Source organism: Sciurus carolinensis, chromosome 13 (assembly GCF_902686445.1).
Source record: "Sciurus carolinensis chromosome 13, mSciCar1.2, whole genome shotgun sequence".
Classification (NCBI taxonomy): Eukaryota; Metazoa; Chordata; class Mammalia; order Rodentia; family Sciuridae; genus Sciurus; species Sciurus carolinensis.
Genome location: NC_062225.1, coordinates 1,748,376 through 1,763,683, shown reverse-complemented (window position 1 = coordinate 1,763,683; position 15,308 = coordinate 1,748,376). Strand labels below are relative to the sequence as shown.

Sequence of the window (15,308 nt, the reverse complement as noted above, 5' to 3'; positions counted from 1 at the left end):
TCACTCACTTTCCTCCAGCCACAGCGAAGGCCATGGTCTCCACATGGTGCAAACACAAGGGGACACAGGCTCCCCATCCTGAGTCCCTGCATGACAGTTTAAAGCAGCCCCTGTGTGACCCCGAGGACACAGCCTAGGTAAGATTAGTTGATGTCAACTGTGACACGTGGGACAGTGGTGACCTCCTCACTCCCTGAGTGCTATGAAGGCACAAAAGAAAACCTGAGTGGCTACAGGGAGAGACCAGGGTGTCCTCTTCACTTCCTATAATGCTGCTGTCTTACCAGGTAAACATGTACAACTACACTCATGCTTGAAACACATCAGCCTTTCAAGGGCTGAGGCCTTGGTGAGGATTTTTTGCATGTTCATGTCGCCCTCTTGTGGGCAAAAGTGAGACATCTTAACACAGAATTAAGTGAGAAGAACCTGAAGGTGAGCCCCCTGTGTCCACAGGATCCTGTGCCCTCTGCTCTCCACACTGATGTTCTACAGCTCCAAGAGGACAGCTAACCCACCTGTCCATCTCGATGACACAGACACTCCAACCCAGAGAGGAGCTCAGAAACCAGTTGTCATGCCTGGGAACCAGGGAAGAGGCCAGAGCAGAAATGTCTAACCAGGTCACTCACTGAGTTCAGGAGAGCTGAGGCCAAAACTAGGTGTCAAGTCCTAATCATGTGTCCATCCTCCTCCAGTCCCACGTCCAGAAAAGCAGAAGTGCAGAAGACGTTCAATGTGACTTGTGGCACCTGTGGTCCAGGGTCTCTGACAAGGAACAGCAGAGGGAGGAAGGAATTGTCTCTCATCTATAAGAAGAACTAACATAGAAACTTCCCTTGTCCACTCTCTCCAGTGGCCTCAAGGTGTTCTTCTCTTGGGAAGTGGTCAGATGGCTCTGAGTGTCACAGATGGAGATGACTAGGACAGGCTGTCCACCAACTTATAGACCCAGCTCCCAGGAATTTCACACTCACTGCCCCAGGTGGACATGTCCCTTCTCCTCTGAACTTGGGCAGGGCTCCTGGGTCTCCAGGTGAAGCACAGGTTTCTTTCCACCAGCTCCCTTTGACCCTTGTGCTCCAGTTTCATTCACTAGGACAGGAAAAGATGATGGCTAACACTGCCCCTGACATTCTTGTATTTCTCAGGTGACAGCAGACACCAGAAGCTCTGCAACTCCCAGAACTCCATGTTGTGGGCAGAAGAACTTCAGAAAATCAATACCTGTGAGGTGGGACTTGCCAGCCTGTCTCCTTAGCTGGGAGGGAGCCAGCAGCATGGCCATTCCCTCTGAAGGACTGTCCTGCAGGCAACATCCATATTCCTGGATCTGTGCTGTCTTAGGGTGGCAGGTCTAGGGCAAGATGAACCCCACAGAGCCAGGCCTCCATGATGGGCCTCCTGTCCACACCACAGGCAGCCTGGGCAGTTTCTGTACTGTATTTTCTCCAAATGTAGAGACATTATATGTCCCCTGGGCTCACAAGGCAGGACCCCACCCTCCCTCACTCTCTCCACCCAGCACCCACCAGGGCATTTGCATGCTGCTCCCTGGGGAGGACCTGCCTGCAAGGCTGACATAAAAGCTCAGCTCTAACCTGGCCTTCACTCACCAGGACTCCTCAGCTCACCTTCTCAAAATGAGGCTCCCTGCTCAGCTCCTGGGGCTGCTGATGCTCTGGATCCCTGGTGAGGACAGAGGGGATGAGGAAGGAGAAGGGGGAGGGAGGTGAGCCCTGTGGCCCCCAATCTTTCTATGTGTGCTCTGTTCACATGAGAGATGAGCAGGTCTTCCCTCCAGGATGGGCAGGTGATTTTGATTAATATGAGGTAGAAGAAGAAGGATCAAGGAACCTGCCTCTGATCAAGATTGTCACAATGAAAGAGAAAGATGCTGCAGAAAAATTAAAAAGAGTGTGTCATACTTACAAAACTGAAGTCCTTTTAAAAATTGATACTTGTGTTATATAACTCATATTAAAATTAACTCATTGGGAAAAAAGAAAGAAAGACAAATCTAATATGACTCATTATGAGACTACATAACCTTGAATTTCTCTGTCATTATTTCAGGATCCAGTGGAGACATTGTGCTGACCCAGTCTCCCCTCTCGCTGCCTGTCACCCCTGGACAGCCAGCCTCCATCTCCTGCAGGTCCAGTCAGAGCCTCCTACACAGTAATGGAAAAACCTATTTGCACTGGGTTGTACACAAGCCAGGCCAGTCTCCACGGAGACTTATATATCAGGTTTCCAACCTGGACACAGGGGTCCCAGACAGGTTCAGTGGCAGTGGGTCAGGGACAGACTTCACACTGAAAATCAGCAGGGTGGAGGCTGAGGATGCTGGAGTCTATTACTGCATGCAAGGTACACAATATCCTAACACTGTGATACAGCCCAGAACAAAAACCTCCTGCCTGGGTGGCCCAGCTGCCACATGTCCTGCTGGTCTGGCAGCAGCTCAGCAGATGCTCTGAGTGTGTGAGAGGAAGATGCTGGGGACTCAGGGAACAGGGTGCAGCTGAGGGCTGTGGACCATGACTGCCTCAGCCATAGCTCAGGCCAAACCCATTCATGGCCCTGTCAGCTGCAGCAGCCTGGCCTGGCACATGGAGGACAGGAGCAGAGGGGTCCAGGCACCTCTGATGAACAGACAGGATGAGTATGAACACTGCCCATTGAGCAGGACCTGTGTCCTGGGCAAAAATCTGGCACAGGGGGCGATGGTGTAGGGAATTCTTATGGTCCCTCCATGCTTGGAAAATCTATTCTTTGTGAAATTGGGATTCAAATCTAATTACAGACACCAACAAATTTCTAGAGACATATGCTCCTCCCAAACTGAACCAGGAGGACATACACAATTTAAACAGATCAATACCAAGCAATGAAATAGAAGAAGCTATTAAAAACTTACCTACCAAGAAAAGCCCAGGACCAGATGGATTCTTGGCCGAGATCTACAAGACCTTCAAAGAAGAACTCATTCCAATACTTCTCAAAGTATTCCAGGAAATGGAAAAGGAGGGTACCCTATCAAACTCAATCTATGAAGCTAATATCACCCTCATACCCAAACCAGGCAAAGACGCATCAAGGAAAGAAAATTTTAGACCAATATCCTTGATGAATATAGATGCAAAGATCCTTAACAAAATATTGACAAACCATATCCAAAAACATATTAAGAAAATCGTGCACCACGATCAAGTGGGGTTCATCCCTGGAATTCAAGGATGGTTTAACATCTGTAAATCAATAAACATAATCCATCATGTCAATAGACTTAAGGGTAAGAATCATTTGGTTATTTCAATTGATACAGAAAAAGCATTCAACAAAATACAACACCCCTTCATGCTCAAAACACTACAAAAAATAGGGATAGCTGGAACATACCTGAACATTGTAAAGGCTATTTATGCTAAGCCCATGGCCAACATCATTCTTAATGGAGAAAAACTGAAACCATTCCCTTTAAAAATGGGAACAAGACAGGGATGCCCTCTTTAACCACTTCTATTCAACATCATCCTTGAAATACTAGCCAGAGCAAATAGTCAGACTAAAGAAATTAAAGGGATATGAATAGGAAAAGAGGAACTTAAGCTGTCACTATTTGCTGATGACATGATTCTCTACTTAGAGGATCCAAAAAACTCCTTCAGAAAACTTCTAGACCTCACAAATGAATTCAGCAAAATAGCAGGCTATAAAATCAACACGCATAAATCTAAAGCATTTTCATACATAAGTGATGAAACATCTGAAAGGGAAATGAGGGAAACAATTCCATTTGCAATAGCCTCAAAAAAATAAAATATTGGGAATCAATCTAACCAAAGAGGTGAAAGGCCTCTACAATGAAAACTACAAAACATTGAAGAAAGAAATTTAGGAAGACCTTAGAAGAAGGAAAGATCTCCCATGTTCTTGCATAGGCAGAATTAATCTTATCAAAATGGCCATACTTCCAAAGGTGCTATACAGATTTAACGCAATTTCAATTAAAATCCCTATGACATTTCTCATAGAAACAGAAAAAGCAATCATGAAATTCATCTGGAAGAACAAAAGACCCAGAATAGTCAAAGCAGTCCTGGGCAGGAAGAGTGATGCAGGGGTATCACTATACCAGACCTTAATCTCTACTATAGAGCAATAGTAACCAAAACGGCATGGTATTGGCACCAAAATAGACAGGTAGACCAATGGTACAGGATAGAAGACAAAGAGACATACCCACATAAGTACAGTTATCTCATACTAGACAAGGGTGCCAAAAACTTACAATGGAGAAAAGATAGCCTGTTCAACAAATGGTGCTGGGAAATCTGGAAATCCATATGCAGTAAAATGAAACTAAACTCCTATCTCTCACCCTGTGCAAAACTTAACTCAAAATGGATCAAGGATCTAGGAATTAGACCTGAGACCCTTCACCAAATAGAAGAAAAAGTAGGCCTGAATCTCCATGATGTTGGCTTAGGACCAGACTTCCTTAACAAGACCCCCATAGCACAAGAAATAAAAGCAAGAATCAATGAATGGGATACATTCAAACTAAAAAGTTTTTCCTCAGCACAGGAAACAATCACCAATGTGAAAAGAGAGTCTACAGAGTGGGAGGAAAATCTTTTCCACACACACTTCAGGCAGAGCACTCATCTCCAAAGTTTATAAAGAACTTAAAAAACTTTATACCCAAAATACAAAGAACCCAATCAATAAATGGGCTAAGGAAATGGGCAGACACTTCACAGAAGAAAATACACAGGTGATCAACAAATACATGACAAAGTGCTCATCATCCCTAGTAATTAGAGAAATGCAAATTAAAACCACCCTAAGATTTCATCTAACTCCAATTAGAATGGCTATCATCAAGAACACAAGCAATAATAAGTGTCGGCTGGGATGTGGGGGAAAGGCACACGCATACATTGCTGGTGGAGTTGCAAACTGGTACAGCCACTCTGGAAAGCAGTGTGGAGATCATTCAGAAAGCTTGGAATGGACCCACCATTTGACCCAGCTATCCCACTCCTTGATTTATACCCAAAGGACTTAAAATCAGCATACTACAGTGATGCAGGCACATCAATGTTCATAGCAGCTGAATTCACAATAGCTAGATTGTGGAACCAACCTAGATGCCCTTCAATTGACCAATGGATAAAGAAACTATGGTATATATACACAATGGAATATGACTCAGCCATAAAGAAGAATAAAATTATGGCATTTGCTGGTAAATCAATGAAGTTGGAAAATACCATGCTAAGTGAAATAGGCCAAGCCCAAAAAACCAAAGGCTGAATGTTTTCTCTGATAAGTGCATGACAATATATAATGACAGGGGGTTGCGAGGGGAAGAAAAAAATTAAAAAATAAAAATAAATACAAGGGCAGTTCCCGGGCCCCAGAGATCGAGCGCGGCTGCGGGCGCACGGGGAACAGAGGCGGTGGCGGGCAGCGGCGGCACCGGAGCCGCTGAGTGCCCCTCCCCGCCCCTCTGGGCCCCGCCCGCCCGTGGCCTGCGCCCCTGGGCCCGCGCTCCGAGCAACCCCCAGGACTCCGCGCCCTGTGCCTCCGCCCAGCTCGCAGCTCCGCGCCACCGGCCATTCTCACCTGGCCGCGCCGCCCGCCCACCGCCCCGCCACAGCCCCTGCGCCCAGGACGACAGCCGCAGGACCGCGACGGCGGAGGGGGACGCTGCTGAGTCGAAGAGAACTCAGCCCGCCACCGGACCCACTTACTCGCCTTGCCGATTGTCTATTTTTATAAGAGTTTACTTTTCTAAAACTTTTGTATACAAAGGAACTTTTTAAAGAAAGACGTCTTCAATATACATTTAATCCAAAGAAGGATCTCGGACAATTTTGGGTTTTGTTTGTTTGTTTTTTGTTTGGTTTTTGGCTTTGGCTCCGTTTCTAAGCTTTCCCCCCCTCCTGGTTTTGGGGTTCGGATACCCCTGCTGCTTCGGGCTGCCGAGGACCCTCTGGGCCCCACAATAATGAGGCCGCCGCCTGGCGAGTCCGACACGGCTGTCAGCGACGCGCTGCTCCCGTCCTTCTCCACGTTCGCGTCTGGCTCCGCGGGAAGGGAGAGGACACTGTGTCCAGCAGGTGCCCCAAACAACCGCTGGCGGGAGGAGCTCTCCCGCGTGAAGCGACTTCCCCCGGTGCTTCCCGGTCGCGCCTACGACCTGGCGGCGGCGGCCGTGGCCACAGACCTGGAGAGTGGCGGAGCCAGCGCTGCGTGCGTGGTAGCAACGGCCCTTCTACCCCGAAGGGAGACGGAGGAGTCAACGACCTCCTGGACCCAGACTTCATTCTCTCCCACTCACTGTCCATCAGGAGTCGGTGGCCCCCACCGCGTCCTCGTGGGCGTCGGTCTCAGCCTCTTCTTTCCCGTCCAGTAGCGGCCCTGCCAGCGCGCCCTCCACCTGCTGCTTCAGCTGTCGGTTCCCGGCCGGGGCGACCCGGGCGTGACGCCAGGCGGCACCAGCGGCGGCCTCCTCTATGGCCGGGAGTCTGCACCCCCTCCCCGGCTCCCTTCAACCTGGCGGACATCAAGGATGTGAGCCCTTCAGGCGGCTTCTGGCCGAGCTCCTGCGGCCGAATTGGACCCAGTGTACATTCCGCCGCAGCAGCCGCAGCCGCCAGGGGGCGGGCTGATGGGCCACTTTGTGCTGAAGGCATCGCTGAGCGCGCCTGGCAGCGAGTCCGGCAGCCCGTCGGGCATCGGTGTTGCAAAGGCAGCCCTGACGGCAGCCACCCGGTGGTGGTGGCGCCCTGCAGCGGCGGGCCGCCTCGCATGTGCCCCAAGATCAAGCAGGAGGCGGTTTCCTCGTGCACGGTCGGTCGACCCCTAGCGCACTTGGGCGCTGGACCCCAGCTCAGCAATGGGCACCGGCCTAGCGCACGCGATTTCCCCTGGGGCGGCAGCTCCCCAGCAGGACTACCCCGACTGGGTCCCGAGGAACTGCTGAGCAGCCGGGCCTGTCACTCTGCCCAGCCGCTTCCCCCAGGATTCCATCCCCATCCGGGACCCAACTATCCAGCCTTCCTGCCCGACCAGATGCAGCCACAGGTCCCGCCGCTCCACCACCAAGAGCTCATGCCACCTGGTTCCTGCCTGCGTGAGGAGCCCAAGTCAAAGAGGGGAAGAAGGTCGTGGCCCCGGAGAAGGACTGCCACTCACGCTTGCGACTATGCGGCTGCGGCAAAACCTATACCAAGAGTTGTCATCTCAAGGCACACCTGCGAACCCACACAGGTGAGAAACCCTACCACTGTGACTGGGACGGCTGCCGGTGGAAATCTGCGCGCTCTGAAGAACTGACCAGGCACTACCGCGAACACACAGGGCACCGCCGGTGCCAGAAGTGCGACCCGGCCTTTTCCAGGTGGGACCCACCTGGCCTTACACATGAAGAGGCACTTTTAAATCCCAAATAGTGGATATGACTCACACTGCCAGAGGAGAATTCAGTATTTTTTTCTTTTTTTAACCTTTCACACCGTCTTCCCACGGGGAAGGAGCCCAGCTGGCAAGCACTACGATCATGGCCAAGTTCCCAACGAGTCAGCTTGTGAACGAAGCGATAACCAGTAGAAAGGAGGAATGCAAAAGACAAATCAAAGAACAGATGAGGTCTGTGACTGGATCTTCTATATTTCCAATTCTAAATCCAACTTGAACATGCCTGGACTTACAAAATGCCAAGGGGGTGACTGGAAGTTTGGATATCAGGGTATAAATTAGATCTGAGAGTTGGGGGTGGGGGAGGGAAGACCAGAATTCCCTTGAATTGTGTTTCCATGCAACATTAAGCATAAAGATCACCTTGTATTCTCCTTGCCTTCTAAAAGCCATTATTATGATGTTAGAAGAAGAGGAAGAAATTCAGGTACAGAAAATGTGTTTTAACAGCCTATAGCAATGGTGCTTGGTGAGTCTTGGTTCTAAAGGTACCAAATGAGGAAGCCAAAGCTCTCAAACTGCTGCATAGTTGACAAGGAAAATCTATTTTTGTCTTCCGATCTACATGCATGACCTAAGTCAGGTAAATACACCTGGTTTACTTTTATATTTTTATGCAGTCTGTTATGCACTGTGGTTTCAGATGTACAATAATTTGTACAATGGTTTATTCCCAAGTATGCCTTAAGCAGAACAAATGTGTTTTTTTTCTATATAGTTCCTTGCCTTAATAAATATGTAATATAAATTTAAGCAAACTTCTATTTTGTATATTTGTAAACTACAAAGTAAAAAAAATGAACATTTTGTGGAGTTTGTATTTTGCATACTCAAGGTGAGTTTGTATTTTGCATACTCAAGTTTACTGTTTTAAGTAAACCTATAATATTTTATCTGAAAATAAAAAATAAAAATTAAGGTAAATAAGGAAGATGTTAATATTTCTCCAGGGGAGGATGAGTTCACCCTTTCCTTTTGTATTTGAGTTCTCAAAGACTGATTTGCACGTTCTATGATTGTCTTTCCTAGCAGGTTATGAGGGATACCAGTAGGATGACAAATGTTCCATGATTCACAAAATTGTTTAAATCGAGTACTAACAAAACATGGCCCATTATCTGTCTTCAAGGACCAAGGTATTCCCATTATCAAGAATGCTTGCTTTAATGCCTGAATGGCATGTTTTGTTTTCTCACCACTGAAAGCAGTAGCATGAGTGTAACTTGACTATGTATCTATAATTACATGAACAAATTTTAATTTCCCAAAAGAAGGTATGTGAGTGACGTCCATTTGCTGTAACTTATTTGGTTGTAGACCTCTAGGATTTACACCTTGAGATTGAAGAGGTCCTAAAGGCAACAAGGGTGCACATTTAGCACATGTCCGGATCAAATATTTGCATCAGGAAATAGTTAGATCTGGATACAAACGATGTAGAGACTGAGCAGACATGTGAAATCTAGCATGTGGCTCATGTTCAAATCAACCCAAACACATCTTATTTCACCCACCACATTTGCAATTCCATTTTTATTTGATGGTTCAGGGTTGTTTATCCCAAAGGTAGAATGACCTTCCCTTTATCTTTATATCGGACTCCCCTTATTTTGCTCTGGCTTCCACATACGAGAGGAAACATTTGACCCTTGACTCTTTAAGTCTGGCTTGTTGCACTCAGCATGATGTTCTCCAGTTCCATCCAGTTACCAGCAAATGGCATCATTTCACTCTTCTTTATGGCTGAGTAAAACTCCATTGTGTATGTGTACCACGTTTGCTTGATCCATTCACTTATGGAAGGGCGTCTAGGTTGGTTCCATGACTTTACTTGTGAGTTGCACTGCTCTCTACATTGAAGTGCATGGTATGCAGGAGCGTCTCTATCAAGGAACTGGAGAGCTGGGCATGTGGTGGATTCATCCCCAGATTTTTTGAGAAACCTTCATGCTGCCTTCCAGAGTGGTTGCACTGATTTGCAGTCCCCCCAACCATGTATGAGTGTGGCTTTTCCCCCACGTCCTCCCCAGAATTTATTAATATATTATTATTTGCATTCTCAATGACTGCCATTCTGACTGGTGTGAGATAAAATCGTATCATAGTCTTGATTTGCATTTCTCCAATTGCCAGGAATGTTGAACATTTTCAAATATTTGTTGACCATTTGTGTTTCTTCCTTTGAGGTAAGTCTCTTTAGTTCTTTTGCCCATTTATCGATTAGGTTATTATTTCTTTTAATTTTTTAATATTTTGTGTGTGTCAAGTGTTTTGAGTTCTTTATATATTCTGGATGTTGGTCCCTTGTCAGAGCAGCAACTGGCAAAGATTTTCTCCCATTCTGTAGACTCTTTTCATGTTCTTAATCACTTCTTGGCTGTGCAGAAGCTTTTTTATTTGATGATATCCCATTTATTGATTTCTGTTGTTGTTGTTGTTGTTTTTAATTTTAGGGATCTTGTTAGGGCTGTTTGTGCCTGTGCCAATATTATGGAGTGCTGACCCGGTTTTCTTCCAGCTGTTGCGAGGTTTGTGGTCTGACTTCTAGGTCATTGGTCCATTTTGATTTGACCTGTATGCAGTGCGAGAGACAGGAATCTAGTTTCATTCTTCTGCATGTGGAGGTCCAGAGTTCCCAGCACCATTTGTTAAAAAGGCTGTCTTTTCTCCAAGCTGTGTTTTTGGCTTCTTCGTCAAGTGTCAGATGGCTGTAAGCATGTGTGCTGGTCTCTGAGTCTTCCTTTTGCTCCCCTGCTCTTCCTGTCTGTTTGACGCCTGCGCCGTGCTGCTTGGTCACTACGGCTCTGAGCATGACTGGACCTGGGGTGTTGTGACGCCCTGCATCACTCTTCCTGCTCAGTGTTGCTTTGGCTCTTCCAGGTCTCCCGTTCTTCCACATGAACTTTCAGAACTGTTTTCTCTAGTTCTGTGAAAAGTGTCATTGGCATTTTGATGGGATTGCATTGACTCTGTACATTGCTTTTGGTCAAGTGGCCATTGTGACATTATTAAATCTGCCTATCTAGAGCATGGTAAGTCTTCCCATTTTCTAAGATCCTCTTCAATTTTTTCCTTCAGTAGTCTATAGATTTTATGGTATAGATCTTTCACCTCCTTGGTTAGATTATTCCAAGTATTTTAGTTTCTTTTTTTTTTTTTTTTTTTGAGGTTGTTGTAAATGGATGGTTTTCCTGATTTCTTCCTCAGCAGAATCACTCTTGGAGTATAGGAGGCTAGTGATTTATTGGTATTGATCTTGTATCCTACTACTTTGCTGAATTTTCACCCCATCAAAGTCGAACTAAGGCTAGATAATAAATGAGCAAAGAAGAGAGCAATTAAAATGAAAAAATTCCGTATTTGTGTGTATGCATATTTATATTTGTATATTATAATCCATGCACACAGAGCATGTGCACACAAAGACCTATGTGCACACATATATAATCATGCAGAATGGACAAAAGTAAAACAAAATAATAAAAATTTTAAAATATAAGCACTAAAAAGCAGCATAAAATAAAATATCATAATAAAACAGAAGGAAGAAGGAGATTGGGGAAGAGTTCTCAAAGAGACACACACTGGGCTGGATTCCACAGAGGTGGTAGAAGTGTTGGCAAGGACGGATTTCATTCTCTTCATCTGGTTTGGGGCCCTGTGACCCTTGGTTGAGGGCTGGGGCTGCCAAGTCCAGCATCTTCGGTGCCTCCCCAAGCTGCCAGCCACTGTGGCCAGGATTTGTGCTGGCTGTGGTCACTGGGCCTCCGTCTCCCAGCGCAGGACAGGGGGGCTGGCGGCTGGGTGGTGTGCACAAGTTCTCTCGTGGGGTCCGTCCTGGCCGATGCTCGGGACTCGGTTGGTGGGCGAGGTCCGACCCATACCCCCTGTGGCTGGGGCTGGGGCCAGTCTTTGCTGGACGCTCCGGCCACAGGGCCTCCTGCAGCTACCCCTGCTAGACTGAGGGGTCTAACCCTGACAGGCTTCCCATCGCCCACCTCATCCTGTCACCCAGGACCAGACCTGGAGTGGGGGCCAGTCGTCTGACGGGTTCCTGGCGCCTTCCCAGAGCCCGAATGGGACAGCAGCACCAAAGGGGCTCTCTCCTCGCGTCCCCAGCCTGTACCACCTGGGCACGGTCCTCCCTGCTCCTTTGCAGTCACCCTGGTCCAGGCACGCTCTGGACCCCAGGCCAGGTGGCAGCTTCCTTCCTGAGTCCCCAGCCTCCAGCCTCTGCTCTCTGCTGTCCCCACCCTGGGACTGTGACTCCAGTCAAACTCTGCCCCAGGCCAGCGATTCTCACTGCTTTTCACTCAGCCACTCCCACCACCATCTCTGGGTCCCTCCCTATTCCACAGGTTCCTCCAAGCCAGGTTTTACTTCTTTATTTATTTTGTACCAGGGGTTGAACCCAGGGGCACTCAACCACTGAGCCACACCCCAGCCCTTGTTTTATTTTGAGACAGGGTCTCTCTGAGTTGCTTAGGGCCTTGCTAAGTTGCTGAGGCTGGCCTTGAACTTGTGATCCTCCTGTCTCAGCCTCCCGAGCTGCTGGGATTACAGGTGTGCACCACTGTGCCTGGCTGCAAGCCAGTTTTAGTCACCTGCTTCCCGTCTGCCTGTGCTCCCCTCCCCTCAGCAGTGGGCTGGTGGCATGGATCCTGTTATTCCTAATATGATCAACGTGTCTGGCTTTCTGTGTTTTCAGGATTAGTTTGCTGTCCGGGGTTGAGTTCCAGTGATTTCCCTGAGTCGCCGCCTTGCTGAGGGGCAGTCTTCCTGCTTTCTAAGTCTTGAGCTGAGGACCTGGGGTGTAGTGACTGAATCTTCCATGTTCTCAACCTGTTTCTCCTTTGCTATCAAATAATAAAACCTGTGTCTTCTTCTCAAAACCTTGTCCTTGCTGTGGGAGTGGCAGCGGAGACAGGGACCAAGCCTTTGGGATCACAGCAGTGCTTGCAGCAGAATATTTAATTATTAAGAAGCTGATGCTGCATGAAGAATAGCAGTTTGGGGTCACCCAATGCCACCCAGGGCTCCTCAGGAGGATCCTGTCCACCAGGAGGCCCAGGCTGGGCTGCTGCTTCTGGACTCTGCCCCCGAGTGACCGGGGGCTGAGCTCCTGGGAAGGGAGTCCTGCTTTCTGCTCAGACACCCATGGGTGCTCAGTAAATATAGGGTGCCATCAGCTTTTGCTATGGAAATAGAGAAACTTGAACGTGTGAAGCCCCTCGCTGCTCTGGTGTCCTCACTGGTTAGCCACACTTAGAAGTGTGTCCTTGGACCACTGACTTTCTGCCTGCTGGCCATGCTCCTTGCTGGTCTTCTGTAGCTGCCCACTCCTCCCATAGTGGAGCATCAGGCAGGCAGCAAACACGGGGGCTCCAGGAAGTGGGGGGTCAGACCAGTGAGGACACAGGGAACCATGGGGCCGAAGGCGTCTCAGTGCTGGGGAGGTGGCCACCCAGGAACACCCTGGGCACAGACCAGAAGCCCAGCACGAGTGGTTCTCTGCCCAGAGACATGGAACGGCAACTGGGAAAATGGGAAGCTTTTAGACGGGGACTGTGTCAGTCCAACCCCGTGGATACCCATGGTGGGGACCCCAGGCTGTGGCAGAGAGCCAATCCCTCTGTGGGCTGGCAGAGGGGCGGCGGGTAGTATCCTGGGCTGTGAGGAGGCCTGTGTCCTGTCCCTGTGCCCTGCAGAGTCAGGGACCATGTGGGCGGCCAGGACCTCCACCATCCTGTGCTGACAGGGTGCCCCCTTCTGCAGGGGTGGTGGTGGAGGAGGCTGGGAGGAGGGTCAGGGCCCTGCCCACTGGCCAGGAGGCCAGCCCACCTTGGTGCCAGTGAAGCCCCGCAGGAAGTAGCAGTGCACCCCTGCCTTCTGCACTGAGGAGTGGCCAGCAGAGGCCTCTTGGGAGTTGGATGTTCACCTCTACCCAGCAGTACAGAGCAGCCTCCTGTGCACCCGGACTCCTGTCCCTACCTGGTGGCACAGGGTGGTACCCTGACTTCTCTGAGCAGAGCCTGGCAGGAGGAAGCACACTGACAAGGTTAGATAAGTCCAGGGTCTCCTGAGGCTCCAGGTGTCCAGATGTCAACTGGGAATCTCTCATCACACCCAGAACTAGGAAATCCTCCACTTCCATGAGGCAGTTAGCAGACGAGGTTGTGACGTGACAGATGTCAGGATTCCCCGACGAGGATCTTATGGCCACTTGGAGGAGCTCCTGCCGTTCACCAGAACCATCCCCCACTAAGACCATAAACCAACATTCCTGCAACACTGCTGTGATCAACAGCAGAATGTGCCTATGGGACATACGCTGACATTATATTCAAAGGATCCAAACCACGCAGAATGTGTTCTCTGACCACCAGGGGTCAAACTGTGATGGGCTGACAGATCTGACTCCATGAGAGTGTTATAGGCCAGACTCTAAGGGAAATGACTAAACAGACTCCATTTTGCTCTGAGACTCCATGTTATGTAGGAAAGAAGCTTCTCTCATGGGAACACCCCGCCTCTGTGCCCATCATCAGTTACGTGGTGTGACATGTTTAATAATAAACAATGGCAACTCCTATGTAGTAAAGAATTGCTCTCTTTTGATCCTATTGCTCCTAAACAATGTACCATGTGAACAGTGATTGTGTGGATGTTAGCAACCATTCTTTAGTTTGTACCTAGGTAAGGGTCATTTGGACCCACTTCCCCCTCTGTCGATGATCTCATGATGTTAATGTGTAATTTTGAATCATAGCAACAGACACTTATGATTAATGTGATTTTTGGTATAAGAACCCCTACAACCCTGTGGTCAGGGGCTGTTCTCCCAATAGCCATTTTTTGAGGCATTGTGTGAGACAGTCAGTTGGCCAGCTTAATAAAGACTCTCAAATTTGGACTTCTCAGTGGTGATCGGTCTGTTCTTAAGTTGCGCCCCATAACATTTGGAGGCCCCAGCGAGATGCTCGCTGCCTGGTGAGCAATCACGGCTCACCACTGACCTGGAAACTCCTGCGGAGGGGAGAGGCCACAGCGTTGCTCCTAGGGGAAGTCCTCTGAGGGACGTTCCTCAGCCCCAGGCTGCATGGTCTGTGGAGCCCCGACCCAGGACTGAACTAAATTCTCCGAGAGAGTCACCTGTTTCTGCACCCCTGGGGGACCGGTAAGTCTGTTTCTGGTGGATCCACATCTGGGGACTCTGAGGAAGGATGGACACAGCATTACTTCCCGAGTCCGGGACTGGCAAGACGTTGCTCAGTCCCTCTGGTCTGGAATCTGGAGTGGCCACTTGTCTGTGTCTTTGGTGTTTTATCTGTTCTGTGTTTGTTTGTCCTTTTCTGGTTTTTTGTTGCCTTTAAGTGTAAGCATGGGTCAGTCTCCCCCATGTCAGTCATGTACTCCCCTCCAGTGCATGTTAACTAATTTCCAGGAATTCCAGAAGAGAGCCAGTGACTATGGAACCCGCTGCGATGTCTTTTCTCTCTCTAAATTCTGTGAGAGAGAATGACCAACTTTCGAGGTCAGATGGCCCCCTCAGGGGACCACCAAATTATCTTTGGGCAACCTGAACATCCTGATCAAATGTTTGATAGTCAAATTTGGGTTAAAAAAATGGTTAAAAATGGTTGTAGCCATGTTCGCTGAAGCTTACATTAAAATGTAAACTGCTGCCAATAGGAACTTCCAACTATTGGAGTTGGTCCACCAAGATGCCAGGCTAAAATTTTAATGGCTGCTATCCAAGAGACCAGGAAAACCAGTTTAGAACAAGACCCCAACCTGAGGGGGCTCTCCCAAGG

General features: G+C 48.6%; 1 pseudogene and 1 gene segment (V, D, J or C); both read left to right on the top strand.

Moving 5' to 3' along the window:
• The first annotated feature begins 1,639 nt into the window (after positions 1-1,639).
• Positions 1,640-15,308, top strand: part of LOC124963123 (immunoglobulin kappa variable 2-30-like) — a 52,177-nt gene continuing 38,508 nt past the window's right edge. Inside the window, 2 exon segments of the V gene segment in view lie at positions 1,640-1,692; positions 2,077-2,380. Coding sequence covers positions 1,644-1,692; positions 2,077-2,380 — 353 coding nt within the window.
• Positions 6,023-7,458, top strand: LOC124963121 (Krueppel-like factor 4; annotated as a pseudogene).